The sequence below is a fragment of the Mesoplodon bidens genome (genome assembly GCF_964165515.1).
Source record: "Mesoplodon bidens genome assembly, chromosome: 16".
NCBI classification, from domain to species: Eukaryota; Metazoa; Chordata; class Mammalia; order Artiodactyla; family Ziphiidae; genus Mesoplodon; species Mesoplodon bidens.
This window is the reverse complement of record NC_138173.1, coordinates 67,913,341-67,930,443: the sequence shown is the minus strand read 5'-3', so window position 1 is coordinate 67,930,443 and position 17,103 is coordinate 67,913,341. Positions and strand designations below refer to the sequence as shown.

The 17,103-nt window shown below is 44.5% G+C and overlaps 1 protein-coding gene across 5 annotated transcripts in view; it reads left to right on the top strand.

Moving 5' to 3' along the window:
- The window catches only part of ASAP1 (ArfGAP with SH3 domain, ankyrin repeat and PH domain 1), a 348,630-nt gene that overhangs the window by 271,107 nt on the left and 60,420 nt on the right, over positions 1 to 17,103 (top strand). For all 5 annotated transcript variants that reach the window (XM_081214357.1, XM_081214356.1, XM_081214354.1 and 2 more), the window contains 2 exons: positions 3,588 to 3,688; positions 6,547 to 6,616. In XM_081214357.1, coding sequence (XP_081070483.1) covers positions 3,588 to 3,688; positions 6,547 to 6,616 — 171 coding nt within the window. The remainder of the gene's footprint in view (positions 1 to 3,587; positions 3,689 to 6,546; positions 6,617 to 17,103) is intronic.

Below are 17,103 nucleotides of genomic sequence, written 5' to 3'. Positions count from 1 at the left end.
TTTAGTTTTAAATTGGATGCCAGAAACATTTATAACCCATTAAGTCAGTGAGGGTGTTAATTGATTGCAGTTTTAAAAGATTTGAGGTTTTACTCCTTAATAATGCATTTTATATGTTAATAAGGTTTTCTAATAAGAAAGTAAAGTAATTTGTACCGCTAATAGAGAATGGGAAATTGAACTAAAAAATAATACTATAGTTTCATTCTATAGTTTACATCTCTTGGCTCACATCATGGATTTTTGCCAAGGTTTTACTTTAAGTTCACTATTTGAGTTTTAAATTGTTTACCTGAAGTGAGTTGCGCGTTTGCATTTCTCTTTCCTCAATACACGTTGATTTCTCTCCTGCTGTCAAAGGATTCAGAACCTATTTCATTCCTTCAGTTGTGTTTTATTTTGTTTACTTATTAAGTGTTAACCATTCTCCAAGGTTTATTTTCTCAAAACAGAGACTCCTCTTTTCATGTATCTGGAGCGCCCTGCTAAGCCATCATTTCTCCAAGGACAGAGATAATCATTTGTGTGACTTTCTTAGGCCGTAAAACTCATCACTGGTTAGTTTAGGATTGTTCATGCTACCTCTGAATCACTGCTTCCTTCCTGCTTGCTTTAGTGGAATAGGCTTCTGAGGCCAAAGCCTAGGCTTCAGGCACTTTATTCACCTTTAAAACCACATGTGTCTGATATAAAGCAAGGTCTACTCCATCTGTTTGTTATTCAGAATTGAAAGTTAATTTAGGCTACTAGTAAATATATGTAAGGAATGTCTTAGTAGTAAGCTTACAGAATATAATAGTTTTCATAAGCTGTCAGCATCTGAATCCTTATTTTTTTAAAAAGGTAAGTGCTTTTATTTTTTTAACTTAGGCTTTCAACATTGTAAATTGACTATATTCCAGTAAAAATTAATTTAAAAAAAAACTAAAAAAAAACCCCCAAAACTTAGGCTTTTATTTTAAAGGTTAGCAAACCAGTTAAGATGAGAGATGCATAGTTTTAAAGCATTCAGACAGATAGGAATTATGTGAACAGATAAAGGGAAGTTTGGTTCAAAGAAAAGCATTCCAAGGAAGAGAGTTATCTTAATGAGAATTGATATCAAGGAGATTTTAGATTTTGCCTTTGGTGTTCTGGAGAGGTATAGCTATGGCAAAGACCCCTAACTCCAGGTTGATAGTTAAGTGATTTTCATGTGATTTCATTGGGTTAAAGCGGGAGCTCTGTGGATTTCATTTATCCTCTTTTTTTTTTTTTTTTTTTTTTTTTTTTTGCGGTACGCGGGCCTCTCACTGCCGCGGCCTCTCCCGTTGCGGAGCACAGGCTCCGGACGCGCAGGCTCAGCGGCCATGGCTCACGGGCCCAGCCGCTCCGCGGCATGCGGGATCCTCCCGGACCAGGGCACGAACCCGCGTCCCCTGCATCGGCAGGCAGACTCTCAACCACTGCACCACCAGGGAAGCCCTGGCCTCTTATTTTGTCCCATGGCTCAGGCCTCTACCACCTGATCTAGTTTTCTATCCTGATTGTTCTTTATTAGTATTATGGCCACATTGCTGCCTCCTTGAAAAAACCCCATGTGTCACTACTGTTGTATTGGGGGCTGTCACTAGAGGCACTGGTAGAGGCAGGCTATCTCTGCCTACTTGGTGTGTAGTGCAGGTCCTCGGTCATAGTTCCATCCAGAAAGTACCTGTCAGGGAGGGCAGAGTGGGCCAAATTACTCTGAGTTCAAGGCTGTGGACCCTGGTTAAAAGTAAACACGGAGGGGAATTTTTCAAGATTGCTACACCCCACTTCTCCCCAGGTGATTAAACTTGTCCAATGAGGTGTTTCAGCTGGAGGGAATCTGGCCAGTTAAAGACAAAGAAATTACTCAGATTAAGAAAATGAAGAGTTGGTAACCTCTTTCGTCTGAGTCAACTTGCCTGGTACAGCGTGCGCTTAGCTCTCAGCTACACCTACACGAGAGAGTGGGACGGTGTGGGTTCCGAGGGGGAGCTTCCATCTGTGAGATGGGCTGCGTTCCAGTGTCCTCAGCATGTTCACCCCGCCTGGTTTTTAGGGAGTGTTCGGGGCGTGCTTTTGAACAGTGAACTCATCACGTGTACAACAGCCCTACAGAGGTGCACTGTCCTGCAGGTTTTCCTGCAGCTATTATTAACATTAATATGCATTCACCGAGCACATGCTATTTGGTCCAGAGGATCCTGACTGCCAGAAAGAGGCCATCCTGGCCTGGAAGGCAGGCCGTGCACAAGCCGTCAGTAAATAATGGCTGCTTCAGCTTACTTCACCATCGAGTTGCAGCTTATGAACTGGTGATATTTGTATTAAATTCTCTTCACTTGGAAAAGAAAGGATCTTCTTACAATTTGTTGCTCTTTTTAGATTTTCTAAGTAATGAACTGGGTTTCACTGAGGTGTTGATTCCCTTTACACACACACACACTTTGAGGTTTGTCAACCTTTCAATCTTGGTGAAACGTGTACCTCATGCTCTTCCATGCAGCTTATTTTTCTGTTCTCAAATGACCTGAAATGAAACTTGATAAAGATATTTTATTGTCCCATCACCCAGAGTTTATCATGACTCTAAAGTGTGTGTGTGAGAGAGAGAGAGAAATCTGATATTAATTATCTTTACAATGACGTTTTCTCTGTGTGTTACAAAAAGTGCTTAAATTATAGACATTAAGACTGTCAATGAAACTAACTGTATTTTCAACTGTTCTGCCTTTTTTCTCTTGCTTTTGCCCTTCCTGATCGAAGTCTAGGAGAGTAAGTCAATGCTTTCTGTGAGAATGTATTGTCGTACCTCTGTGTCTAAAGCCCCGTGTTCTTGTTCTACGGTTCGCCATTGTTAGTTTATTTCTTGCATTTCCACAGTGTAATGGCTGCGTCTGGTCACGCAGTCTTTAGAAACGAGGGGGAGCATCAGTGGATGTTAAATCAAGCTTGTTTGCGTCTGTGTTGTTCTGTCAGCCTTTGTCACCCTGTCACCACGCCACACACTTTGCCCTGCCTTAGAGTCATCTTTTTAAATTAAAAGCATGGTTATAGGTATATTTTTGCAGAGCCCTAGTAAGTTACAAAACAAGAATTTTATAGCAATTCTTAGTTCCTCACAGAGGAGGTATACTTTTCTTTGGGGGTATTTAAGCAGAACATGGGAGGCAGAGGAGGGGTGCCTGAAAGAAGATCTCTCGGGATGCATGAGCTTGTCCTATGGCCCACTTCGGTTCCTCCAGCCCTTCCTGTGCTCACCTCTGCTGCCAGTGTAGACAGGTTTGAGTCATAGACCAGTCTGTCGCCGCACTGTTCGTTTGACGTCGAGCTGGCTTCTGAACTAGACATAGGAGATCTCTACCCCAGGCCTCAGCTCTCCCTCGAACCTGCTTGTGACTCTGGCGGTCGCTTACCTGCCCAGTTTCCGCCTCTAGGATAAGGACAAGGACCCGACAGCTCTCAGAAGTTCACAGTTCTCTGAGCTCCGGACCAACAGGCAAAGGTTCCATGGCAGAATAGAGTCAAGGATTTGAGAACTGTCTCCGGCATTTGTCTAATCTGTGGTTTCTCCTCTCTAGGATTCCCAGAGCCGGCAGGGAGGATACAGCATGCACCAGCTCCAGGGCAACAAGGAGTACGGCAGTGAGAAGAAGGGGTACCTACTGAAGAAAAGCGATGGGTACGTGTACGGCCAGCCTGGGGTCCTGCGTGCGCTTAGCGTACTTACGGGTGTTAGTAACCTAGGAACCTGTCCCAGCCTCTCAGATAGGGAAACGTACTTACAAGGTTTCCAGTGCACCAGCTTCAGACCTTTAGCACGCTGCTTTCCTCAGTAAGTCTGAGATTTAACCTGCTGCCTTCAGAAGCAGCAGTAATTGTTCTGCGGTCCCTAAATGGCACCTGCGACTTGGGACATGCAGTTTGAGGAAGGCAGGCACTGAGTCGAACTTGAGCACACAGCTCGCTGACTGCATGCTCGCCCACCTCTCTGGTGTTTCCACTGTGGTTTTCTCTGCCAGATGCCCCCCCTGGCCACGCAGACCCCAACCTTGAGAGTCAACCTGGACTCCGCTCTTTCCTCTAGCATCACAGCCAGGCTGACGACAAGCTCCTCCGTTTCTATTGGGTGGGCCAAAAAGTGCCTTTGGTTTGTAAGTGAAAATAAAAGACACATTTTTCATTTTCACCAAGAACTTTATTAAACAACGTATTCACCCTTTTGTTCCACTACCTTCTGCCATTTTTCAGGCAACTTTATAACCCCATCTTCCCAAAACTTTGTATCTTTTTGAGCAAAGAGCTGTTCCAGATGCCTTTTACAGTCTTCCAGGGATTGAAGTTTTTTCCATTAAGAGAATTTTGTAAAGACCTAAGTAAATTGAAATCTGAAGGTGCAACGTCTGGTGAATGCAGAGGATGAATCAGAACTTCCCAGCCAAGCTGTAACAGTTTTTGCCTGGTCATCAAAGAAACATGCGGTCTTGCGTTATCCTGATGGAAGGTTATGCGTTTTCTGTTAACTAATTCCAGACGCTTTTCGTCAAGTGCTGTTTCCAGTCGGTCTGGTTGGGAACAGTAGTTGTTGGAATTAATCGTTTGGTTTTCCGGAAGAAGCTCATAATAGAGGACTCCCTTCCAGTCCCACCATATACACAACATCACCTTCTTTGGATGGAGACCGGCCTTTGGTGTGGTTGGTGGCAGTCCATTTCGCTTGCCCCACGATTGCTTCCGTCCCACACGATTGTACAGTATCCACTTTTCATTGTCCATCACAACTTATTTTAAAAGCGGAATGTTTTCCTGACATTTACGTAGAGAATCACATGTAGAAATACGGTTAAGAAGGTTTTTTTCACTTATCTTATGTGGAACCCCAAGCATCAAAGTGATTCACATAACCAGGCTGGTGCAAATGAATTTCAAGGCTTGATACGGATATTTTGAGTATGTAGCTATCTCCCGCGTGGTATAATGTTGATTGTTCTCAGTTAATGTCTCAATTTGATCGCTATCAACTTCAACTGGTCTACCCGACAGTGGAGCATCGTCCAGCGAGAAATCTGCAGCATGAAACTTCGCACACCACTTTTGACGGGTTCGATCAGTCACAGCACCTTCTCCATACACTGCACAAATCTTTTTTTGCGTTTCAGTTGCATTTTTACCTTTCTTGAAATAATACAGCATAATATGCTGAAAATGTTGCTTTGTTTCTTCCACCTTCAATATTAAAATGGCTACGCAAAAATTCACCCATTTTGATAAGACTTTTTTTAATGCACGCTGACGTGACCGCTGTCCCACGCAGTCTAACAAAATGGTTTCCAATGAAGTTAAAGACAACTAAGTGCTACTAGAGCCACCTTACGCTACTAGGGCCACCTTATGGGAAAAACCGAACGAACCTTTTGGCCAACCCAATAACGAGACGTTATACATGACTTGCCGCCTCTGCGGCCCTGCGCTCAGATGAGCACCATCACCTCTCCTGGACTATTTTGGTGGCCTCCTAACGGGTCTCTCCGTCACTCACTCGTCCCTTCTCCGGTTCATCTCCACACAGCACGTTGGGCTGTTCCCAAAGCCATTCCCCACCTCTCTCTCCAGCCTCATTTGTGCCATTTTCTCCCCTGGTCCTTCCACACTTGCCCTCTTTCTGTTGCTTGAACAGATGATTCTGTTTCACAGTAAGTAGAAACTTGATTATTTGCTTTACTAATTATCATCCTTTAAAAGAAAGTTTCTTGTTTTCTGATTGTGGATGTGTGCCTCCTTGGCTTTATCTAAGACATGTAGATGTTCATTTTGTTTTAATTTGTATGTTAAAATTGCAACTGTTTCTCCTTCACGTTTCTGGGATCACTGTCAGGTTTGCTCATCATTCTTCCCGTGCATTCAACAGATACTTCTGGGAGTCCTACATGCCAAGCACTGTTGTAGACACTGGGACTGTAACATTGAAACTATAACATTGAAAGTCCTTATCGTTATAGAGCTTACATTCTCAACGGGGAGACAGGTGATAACGAAGGAAATATGTTTATACATATACGTATATGCCTGTAGAAAACTTAGAGTGCTGTTTTATAGGCCTGAAATTTGAACATGATTAGATGATACCAGAACTACCTTAAAGCAGTTTGCTTTTTCAATCAAGAGTGTGCTTTAGAAATCTGTTTATGTAGGTCTGCACATATGTAGTTGTTTTCTTCTTTTAAGCTCCTACATAATAATACTCTGTAGTATGAATGTAACTGTAATCATTTATTCATTCCTCCTATTAGATTTCTATTGTTTCTGTTGTTTCCCATTTTCACTATCAAAAACAGTGCTATAAAGAGCATCCTTGTGCATGCCTACTAGTCTGAATTACCCTCCACCTGGGATAATAAAAGGCAACCAGAATTTTCTGGTGTGTGTGGTTTTGGGTTTGGGGTTGGGATTTTTTGGTAAAGACTGTTATGCATCATAACTGTGTTATGATAGTTACGTGAACAAGGTACCGTATCAGCTTGTGTTTGGCTCCCTCCTTAGGATCCGGAAAGTGTGGCAGAGGAGGAAGTGCTCCGTCAAGAACGGGATCCTGACCATCTCCCACGCCACAGTAAGTGTGTCTGGTAATTTACCAAGCTGTGTCTGTGATGCCTTCTGGCCACGTGCACTGGAAAGCAAACACGTGCTGTAACCAGCCGTGAAAATTTCCCCGGGTGCCTTTAATGGATGGATTAGGTCAGGGGGTTAGGATGTTCCTTGACAAAAGAAATGGGTCCTTTCTTCCTGCTTCATCTCTTGCTCCGCCAGAACTTTCTGTCTTCTGCGCCCTCAAACTGAATCAGGTGTTCTTTTACTTTATAATCTCATCTTTGGGGAAGTATTACTGGTGGTTCTGAAAAACCTAAAGTTTTCTGAATTATAAAGATGGCAGAGGGTGTTGTGTTCTGTACATGAAAAAGTAATGTAGAGAATGAAACAATACGTGTTACACTGTTCAATCTTTTTTTTATTGTTACTATTTATTTAAGTTACTCAAAAAGTCCCTCAATGTGCTAAAGGATTAAAACAGTGGAATACTAAACTTGCCTCAGTTATGACTCCCCTTATTTTAGGAATAAAGGCAATCTAATAGAAAGTGGAAAATAATAAAGCCAAGTTACCAACATTTGCATTCTGTTTCCCTTCAGATTGTTTTAGACCTATGTATTATGTAGTTATACTTACAGTCTATCAGAATTTTTACTTTTATGCTTCGTACCACCCATTTCCAACTAAAAGTTCCAGTATCGACAAAGTCCCTATACTTGTCAAAAAGGTTCAGTCTTGGTGGTAGTCAAAGACATGCACAGTACAACAAGGAATTACTATTTTGCCCTTCTAAACATAGCAGAATAAACTTTTTAAATTTAAGATGCAACGATTATCATGGAAGACGTGACAAGTAGGAATGGAAACAGCAAAGTGTAGCAAGAGTCTTGACAGAGATGCCTGCAGTTTAACCCAGTGATCCCAGCTCGGAGAGCCTTGGAGTTAGAGTTCAGTATCCCGTGCCGAGTGATACTCTTCAGTTCTGTAAGCAGTTCACCGCTAGCAGGATAGTAGAAACAAGGGATGAGCATGTATTACACTGGTTTAGATTTACCTCTGTGGAGGAGGAAAGGGAGTGCCACTTATTAAGCACTTCCTCGTGCCAGATACTTCATAAAGTTTATGTCATTTAGTCCTCCCCACAGCCCACGTGGTATTATAATCTTCATTTCACAGCTGAAGAAAATAAGGCACAAAGAAGCACCATGACTTGGCCGGTAACTGGCAGAGTTGGAAACTCAGGCTTGGGTCTGTCTAGCATTGGGCCTTACGCCCTTCCAGGCTGCAATCTCCCCAGGGCACTTAATCAGGTCCTGTTCGTCTCCCTTCAGCTCCATAACAGACCTTGACCCAGAATGTGGTCGGTACACACCTGTGGCCAAACCCTTCCAGGTAGTTGGCTATACATGCATCTTAAAAATCATTGGCCTTTATGCAGCTTGAGCAGTTATGTCATCTCTGTCCTTTGCCTCCTGCAGAAACCTTGGGCTGATTCCTCAGAGGTCTTCAGCTTCCCTCAGACGGCCCAGCTGAGATTTTTTAACTATCATGCCAGTTGGGACAAGCCACCCATCTGATACCAGAAATCCTGCTGGCAGACTTAGGTCAGTCAGTAATTATCACTGAGGCTGTCTAACAGTTAGTCATTTATTCAGCAATGTTTTAACAGGCTTCCACTCTGCCACGTGCTGGACTAGGCATCAAAGATACACAAGTGGAAAATGAGAAAACTTTGACCTGCTCGTGTTTAATTGCATACACAGTTAACCTCAGGAAACAAGTCCTATGAAGAACTTCTGACAGTAATAACATTAGTTGATATTAAGTAAGTACTTACCATGAGCCCAGTTATAGAAAATGCTTTATACAGATTACCGTATGTCATTGTTGCCACACGCTACCAGGTGAATCTGTTATTAAGAGGGTTTAAGTATCTTGCCCAAGTCCCACAACTGGCAAATGCTAGGATTTCACTCTTAAAGCCTCTGTGAGGGCTTAATGGTTTGTTGGCTAAGGAGGGACTGACCCTACTCATTATTTTGGTGATGAAAATACTTGTGGGGCTGTGTCATAAAGGTTTCTGATCACATGATCCAAGATGAGAACCACTTGAGGGAATAGGTAACACTTCCTGAGTGTACCCCCTGGGCTGGGCACTCCTTGCTCTGAGCACATTACCACAGCCCGTCTTACATTGTTATTAGCTTCTGTTAGTCCTCTTCCATAGATGATGAAACCGTCTCCATTGTAGCCCTGTGGGACGGTGCAGATTCCCACCAGCCAACTTTGACTTTTCAAAAGCTCTGCTGTCATCCCATCTCATCATCATTATCGTCCTGGTGGCTAATGTTTTTGGAATGCTTCCCATGTGCCAGGCATCCGCCAGCACCTTGATTAATGCGCGCTGACATTTAATCCTCAACAACCCTGAGTTAGAGGTGAGGTGGTTATCTCCATCTTACAGATGAGGGAGCTGGGGCTCAGAGGAGTTCACCTCCCAAGGTTACCCAGCTAACAAATGGCGCAGCTGGGAATCTGGTGCAGGCTGGGACTCCACACACCCGGACGTCAACTCTCCCTCACCTGCAACCCCAGTTCCTCCCCAGCGTGGGGTCCCAGGTCCCTGAACCGGGGGTGCCTAAGAGTCAGTGTTTGCGAGAGGCATGTGCCTGTATGAGCCAGCTGGGATTCTCTGATGGCCCGAAACAGGACGTGACCCCTGAGCGGAGATTCATTTATCATAAGGACAGTACAGTACGGGCAGCCCTGCAGTTTTGTGATCAGAACCTCAGTGTGGCCTGTCTTGGGTCAGGTATCCTATACTCTTGGGCAACCGCAAGGTGGACCTACCTCAGGGCGAGTCCCAAAGGCATCCAGGGTGGTCTTAGGCCTGCAGCAGTCAGAACAGTGTTCTTCAAGTCACTGGAGTCCCAAGAGACATTTCAGCTGCTGCGCTGTAAGGTATAGATGGAACATGTGGTCCTCAGTTGCCTGAATGTGATTGTGCCTGGCCTTCAAGTCACTTTCCTGAGCCCAACTCATGTCTGATAGTGTCTGATCTTATTAGCTGAGTTAGGTGTAAGCAGTGTGACCCTGAGTTGGGTCTCAATCTTGTGCGTGAGCAGACATAAAAACCAGAAAGGCCCCAGAGGAAATGTTAGGACTTCTCCACTCCTGGGAAGTATTCTTCAGGTTAAATGTACTAAACGAACATTTCCAACCATTTGACTTTATGTGGATCCAGAGCTTTTAGTTAAAAATTTGCTGTGTGTGCCCTGTCTTCACGTTCTTCTTGCCTTGGATTCGTCTGGTACGACAGTCCTCAGTAAGCATTCTGACAAGTTATGGGATGGCCTTATCCTATTCCATCGATTTGCTTCTCTTAAGAACCTGCCGTGGGAGATCACAAAGATGATCCAGTGAGTCAGCGGCACTGCTCACGTGTAGTTGACATGGCCTTGGGTGGTATGCTGAAAATAAAAACATACGTTCTCTTCCACCCTTCCTTTTTCTTTCCTGCCAAGCACGTCATTGTGGCCAAGTCAGCTGTTTCTATGCTTCCTTAAGGCTCTAATCAGCAGCAGACATCACATCAGCAGCATTGTTTAGTGGCTAAGAGCATGGACTGTGGCATCTGTCAGATTTGAGTCTGAATCCCAGCTTCGCCATTGACCGTGTGACCTTGAGAAAAATATTTAACTCCTAAAGGGGCTAGTAAGGATTAAATGAGATACCATGCTATGTGGGGGCCACAGTTCCTTGCAGTTGTTGCTATTAGTGTGACCTCCTCAGATATTGCTGGCGGTACTGAAACCTATTGACAGTTAGTTAGCCTCTCCTGATACAAACGTTGGAAATTGTGGGTCTACCTCTCCTGCCCCCGGAGCAGCCCAGAGGAAGATGGGATTCTCCACCTAATTTCTGACTGCCTCCCACCGGTCTGTGTTAACCTGTTCCCCACTTTTCATTGGCTTTAGGCCACACTTTTTTGCTTCCAGTTATATCACTTTGTAATCACATAACCTGCTCCCACAGAAAGATCTCTGTAGCCAGCTTTAGCTGGCTTTTCCAGGCTTTGCAAACACCACTGATCACTTAGAATCAGGTTGAAAGTCAAGGCCAGCACTTTTCTGGGAAAGCATATGGAATTCAGTGATCATTGGAAAAGTGGATAAACGAACTTTTTTGTCAGAAAATATAGGGCCTTTGTTTGGGACCCCTTAACACAGGGGAATTCCTCCTTCTTGAAGGGCCCCAGTCACTTTTGCAGGTTGTTCTTGTCAGGTTGACCAGGAAAGGGTCGGGTATGCATTTAGATTAATGAGCTGCGGTCTGTTGGCTTAACCACATATGCGAGACCTGCTCCAGGGGCCGTTCATCTCCCCAACTTACTGTTCTAGGAGGAAATCCACTATGTGTACACCTGCAAGATTTGCTCCCATCCCTAGAAGATTTCATCTGCAAATTCATTGCTTCATGTACCTGTTCAAAGACATAATTTTTTTTTTTAAATTTACTGTTTAAAGTAATCCAGCACTTTGGGAATCAAATTCAGTGAGACTCTCTGAATCTGCTGTAACAATAATATTGATAGTATCTAGTATCTGCTCAGCGCAGCATATGATGCGTTCATTTCAAAATGCTAATTCTAACAAATCTATGGCAAACATTTTAGTCCACCTCAAAGCTTAAGGATAAAAGTGTTTATATCAAACCACTAAACTATTACAAATAAATTTATGTACCCTTGTATTATTTGCTTGCACTTTTTTTACTATAGGCATTATAGTATATAATAAAACAAATTCAAAGAAAGTATATGAATTATAGGTGAAATATTACTTTATTATAATAATCCTGAAAAATTAATTTCAAGAGTATAAGAAGCTTTGCTTCTCAAAAAACCCTTCCTGAATTTATTAACCCCAGTGTCACATCCGGTTCAAATATGGGTTGGCAAAAGAAAGATGACTGCCATTTATTGAGCATTTAGAGCGTGCCCTGCACTCAGTCTTGTGCCTTCACCTGCAGGGGTGGCTCACGGTCTTCATTTTTCACTAGTCTGGAAGGTCTTAGGAGGTGGAAATTATGTCTTACTCACCTTTGAATTCCCAGTGACTAACACACTGCCTGACGTGTAGTTAGTGCTCAGCGAATACTTTTTGAATGAAGTTGCATTTCGTAGATGAAGAAAGTAAGGCTCAGAGAGATTAAATCCCATGCCCAGGGTCACATAGTCTGTAAATAGCTGAACCAGTTTTCAAACCCCAAAGCCAGTTCTCTTTCTACTACGTGATAGGCCTTTCCTCCGATGCCAGCTTGTTGTGAGGTCTTTGAAAGGTCTGTGAAGAATAGTTCTTTGGAATGAAACTCCTTACCTTGTTGTTCAGTCAATCCTAGGGTCTCAGGGTAAAGACAGCTCTAAGGGTTTCCAGGAGCGGAGAGGAGAGGAGTCGGGGTCATGAAGATATTACAGGGGGTCCGTGAACTTATCTTTAATCTGAGGACGGATTTTTTTTTTTTTTTTGGCGGTACGCGGGCCTCTCACCGCCGTGGCCCCTCCCGCCGCGGAGCACAGGCCCCGGACGCGCAGGCCCAGTGGCCATGGCTCACGGGCCCAGCTGCTCTGCGGCATGTGGGATCTTCCCGGACCGGGGCACGAACCCGCACCCCCTGCATCGGCAGGCGGACTCCCAACCACTGCGTCACTAGGGAAGCCCCTGAAGACTGATTTTTTAAAGTCATACGTTCTTTAAATGCCTGCAGATGCTCTTATGATTAACACCGTAACAGTCATTAAATTCATAGCCACTCGTTTCTCGACACTAGAAATGCTTTCAGTATCACACAGAAGTCCACTAAGGTTGATTTTTACTCTAAAAGTTTGAGAAGCCAACGGAACCGGACCAGGTGGAGCCTCTCTAGGTGATTCTTGGTGGGCTGGACGTCTTAGAAGGATGAGATTAAGAGCATAGCCCTCTGAGTCAACCTGGAATTAAATGCCTCTTCAGCTACTTATTGTGTGTGGCTTTTAAGCTACTTAATTTTACTCCTCATTTGTTAACTAGGATAATAACAGTACCTGTGTTTCAGTGTTGTGAGCATTAAATGAGGTGATGCATTTGAAGCTTTGTAGAGCCTGGACCCGCCTAAGTGTCTGGGAAGCTTAATAATTCGTCTCATCATGTGGGTGAGCTGACGTGAGGAGATATTGCACCCAGCACCGTGGGGCCGGACTGCTGTGACTGGAGTCCAGGTGGCACCGAGTCCGTCACAGTACTGCCGGATTCATAGGTGTGTGTAAAGACTAAACGAGTTCATTGATCATAAGGACTTAGAACGCAGTGTGGGCCAGAGGTAGCACTAAATAATTGTCAGCTATTATTATTGCTATGACTATTACCTTCTTCCCTAGTACGTTAACATCTCAATTTTAATTTATTGGAACTCCTTTGTATTGCTGTTTCCTTACCCCTCGAGGTACTTAATGAAGCCAGTTTAGGGCACCTGTCCTCTCAGAGGAATTTCATTTCTTCCTGTTAGAGGCGAACAGCACTCCTGACACCTCCAGGGCATTGCACGGAAAGCAAGCATCTGATGTCTCTCTCCCTGTCCTTGGGCTCTTTAGACCCACGGACATTTTCCAAGGGCTGTTCTCTGTGCTATCCAGAGCCCTGAAGGTGACATTCAGCTGCGAGGGCTTCAGCAGATGCGCTGAAAGCCCATTCACAATGGGCTGCTCCCTGCCTCGAAGGCTGTTGAATAAGCTGATTTCTGTGATTGGCCTCTGTTGCTTTCTGAGGCTATTCTGGACTCTGCCCAACTGCACGTCTTTAGTCCCCTTGTCACTACAAGAAGAGACTACTTTCCTTACCCCCAGTGATTAGAAGCAGCACCATGAATTGTAAAAGAACAAACTTTGGAGCTAATTAGACCTGGGCTTAAACTCCTGAACAAGCTGTAGGACCTTGGGTAAGTTACTTAAGCCTTTGGAGCCTCAGTTTTCTCCAATGTAAAATGAGTATAATTTGCTCATTAAGATGTCTTATTCCTTTCTAAGCAGGCACAAGGCCAGGTACTACGGAAGCAGTGGTGAATTAGTGGCCCCTGGGCTCTTGGAGCCTGGGGTAAACAAAGGCTAAGTGCTGTAAAAGAAGTGAGCAGGTGCTGGGATAGGAAATAAGAGGGGCAGCCCCACTGGTGTGGGCAGGGAAGGCGTCTCTGCAGATGGCAGTGATCCTGCTGAGGAGCAGTCCCAGCAGAGCAAAGGGGACAGTCCAAAGTCCTGAGGGCAGAAAGCATGTTCGGAGAACCCAAGAGAAGGCAATATGGGTAGAATGGTATCACTTTCCTTACTCTCTTTCAAGAGTCATTTGGAGGTTTAATTAAACACTCTTTAAAAGGTATTGCTATCTGGGCTTCCCCGGTGGTGCAGTGGTTGAGAGTCCGCCTACCGATGCAGGGGACACGGGTTCGTGCCCCGGTCCGGAAAGATCCCACATGCCGCGGAGCGGCTGGGCCCGTGAGCCATGGCCGCTGAGCCTGCGCGTCCGGAGCCTGTGCTCCGCAACGGGAGAGACCACAACAGTGAGAGGCCCACGTACCACAAAAAAAAAAAAAAAAAAAAGCTATTGCTATCTAGATGCAGAAAAAGGGGGGGGGGAGAGAATTCAAGGATGAACTTAAAAAATACTTTATAGTTGGTATAACAAAAATTCTAATTAAGCAAGAACCGTAAAAAATTTCTGTAGAGCATCCTGAACCAGTGTTTTTAATTCCTATTTGAATTTCTCCCTCCTCCATTGGAATAATAATTCTCTATTTTATGTCCCTTCCATCGGCTTCAGGTGGTGCCATTTTCCTTCACCTCATCAGTCAGCCCCTCACCCCACTGCCCTGGTGACATGGAGCTCCCTCTCCTCCCCCACTTTTTTTTTAAACAGAAGATCAGAGTTGATGTTCATAAATCAAGTTCAAAATGCAGCCTCAGGTCCTAAGGCACTGGTGTTGAATCTTCTAAATAGTCACAGTGACCAGCAAAAGAAACACAGTTGTTCCACGCAGATAATGTTATTTGGACATACAAATAAGCAGCACTATTTCCAAAACTCAGGGGGTCCCTGTGGAATATCTTTGTAGGCGTCTGCCATATTGCAAATAACAGACCTGAAGACATTGACGTTTATTAGAGGGCTTCCCAAACTCAAGTTCCATAAAATATAAGTTTAGAAATCTAACTGGCTATGTTTTACAGGTTGTTTATTCTTCTAAACAATATATTCAACAGCGATTTTTACTCGATTTGAATCCTGGAGAAGGAGCTTCTCCTTTTCACTGCTTGAATCCCAAGATTATATATTAGCAGCATCGATACAGAGTGTATTCCTGATACAAACCCTCATCACTTCCATCTGAGTGAATCATTACAAGTGATTGGGAGAGGCTGCAATTGGCTAAATGAATTCAGTGATTTGCAGTCCTGACTGTACATTAGAATCATCTGGCTTCACTCCAAAAGGTTCTGATTTAGTTGGTCTGGTGCTGAAGCCCAAGGACTGTTCCCCAGGTAATTCTGATGCCCAGCCAGATGGGGAATCACTGAGCCCCTCCCCCGTTGTTTGCCAGTGGTGTAATTTAAAAGGACAAACAGACAGGAGGCGGGGTAGTAAGGTGGAAACCTGCAGCCAATTTCAAGGACCTCTATAAGGTTTGTGAACTGGCGTGGACCTCATTCAGAACTTGGCCAGTTTGAAGTCTGAGTCTCCCTACCTCCCTTTTTATTCGAATTGAGGGTCCTTTTAGTAGATGAAGCAGTAAAATCAGGGCAGTGGGCAGGTCTAAGCTCCTCTCTAAGCTTCTCCCTATTTCCTGAGTCCCCAGCATTTCTGGTCCCTTTAACCCCCTCTCCCAGTTCCCCTCTGTCTGTCTGGAGTCCCCTCACTTCGTTTGCGTGCTCTTTGTCTTCATACAGAAGCCAGGGCACTCTGTTTCCCCTTCCCCCACCCTGCCCATGGCACGCAGCCTCAGTTCACCCTCTGTAACCCTCCTGTCAGACAGGATCTGGTGTTCTCTTTGAACCCGGGTGACTTTAATGGGTAACTCTCCCAGAGGTGGTTGCATTGTTAACAAGGAATACTGCCTTAATCTAGAGGGGTGTTGATGACAGTGCAGAAGCTTAGGTGTCAGCTATGTGGACGCCATTAGAGGAGATATGTGGGAAATAATAGCTGTAAAAATAGTAACTACCATGCATTCAGCACACACCCCGTGCTAGTTTCATGTTTTCCCACTGAAGTTTCATAGCAGCCTCACAGGTAGTTGCCGTTACCTCCATTTTAAGGAGAAAACGTCAAAGTCACACAACCAGCAGGTGCTTGCGCTAAATTTGAACCAAAGAAGTTGAATTCTAGAGCCCGTGCCACCTCCCACTTGAAGGGGGAGCACCAGCACTTGTTCAGACGTTGCCTGGGTTCATTATCACAGCAGAGAAGGCGTTGTCTCCCTTCTCTAAGACAAGAAGAATTGGGACCCAGGAGAGCTCATGGCTGCAGGATGGACAACAGGGCCTAGACTAAGACCCGGCTCTGATTGCCTCCAGAATTATGTCTTTCTCTCCATCCTACCGTGTACCTTAGAGTATAAGTAGTAAATTGCTTTTGTAAATTAACAGAATATTGTATCGCTCCAGACAAACAAGCAGGAGCCTCCGTGTGGCTCCATGAAAGCCTGGTATTTATGACAGTGTCTTGTTCTGGCTTTAAAGACCAAGAATTGCACCCTCCATCCCCTTTTGGCTAATACTCCAGAATCACAAGGGTGTCACAAGGGTGCTGATGCTGCCTGGGGTTTGAGGAACTGCCAAATAAATCTCTCCTGCTTTCATGTTGCGCAGAGATTGTCGGAAACTCTGGACTTGATTCTTAGATGAAGAAGGGAGGGTGAGATTGAAGGATTAAAGTGGTTACTACAGTTAAATAGGAAATGGGAGTTTAAAAGTTCTATACTGGGGCTTCCCTGGTGGCGCAGTGGTTGACAGTACGCCTGCCGATGCAGGGGACATGGGTTCGTGTCCCAGTCCGGGAGGATCCCACATGACACGGAGCGGCTGGGCCCGTGAGCCCTGGCCGCTGAGCCTGCGCATCCAGAGCCTGTGCTCCGCAACGGGAGAGGCCACAACAGTGAGAGGCCCGCATACCGCAAAAAAAAACACAAAAAAAACAAAAACAAAAAGTTCTATACTGGCCCAAACGTTATATACTGGCAAATAGTAGGCACTCAGTAAATGTTTGTGGAAATGACTACATGATGAATATCTAGCACATTGGTCGGATGAGGTAACATCAGTCCCACTTCTTAATCAGGAGCCCCGATAACCTCTTTTTTTTTCCTGTTTACACTACAGCATTGTTTAATGTTGATTCTAGAATGGAACGTACTCTTAGAAGTCATGACAAGTTCATTACTGCAATAAGAAATTTTCAAGAAAATCTCCACTTGCAAATTGATCTT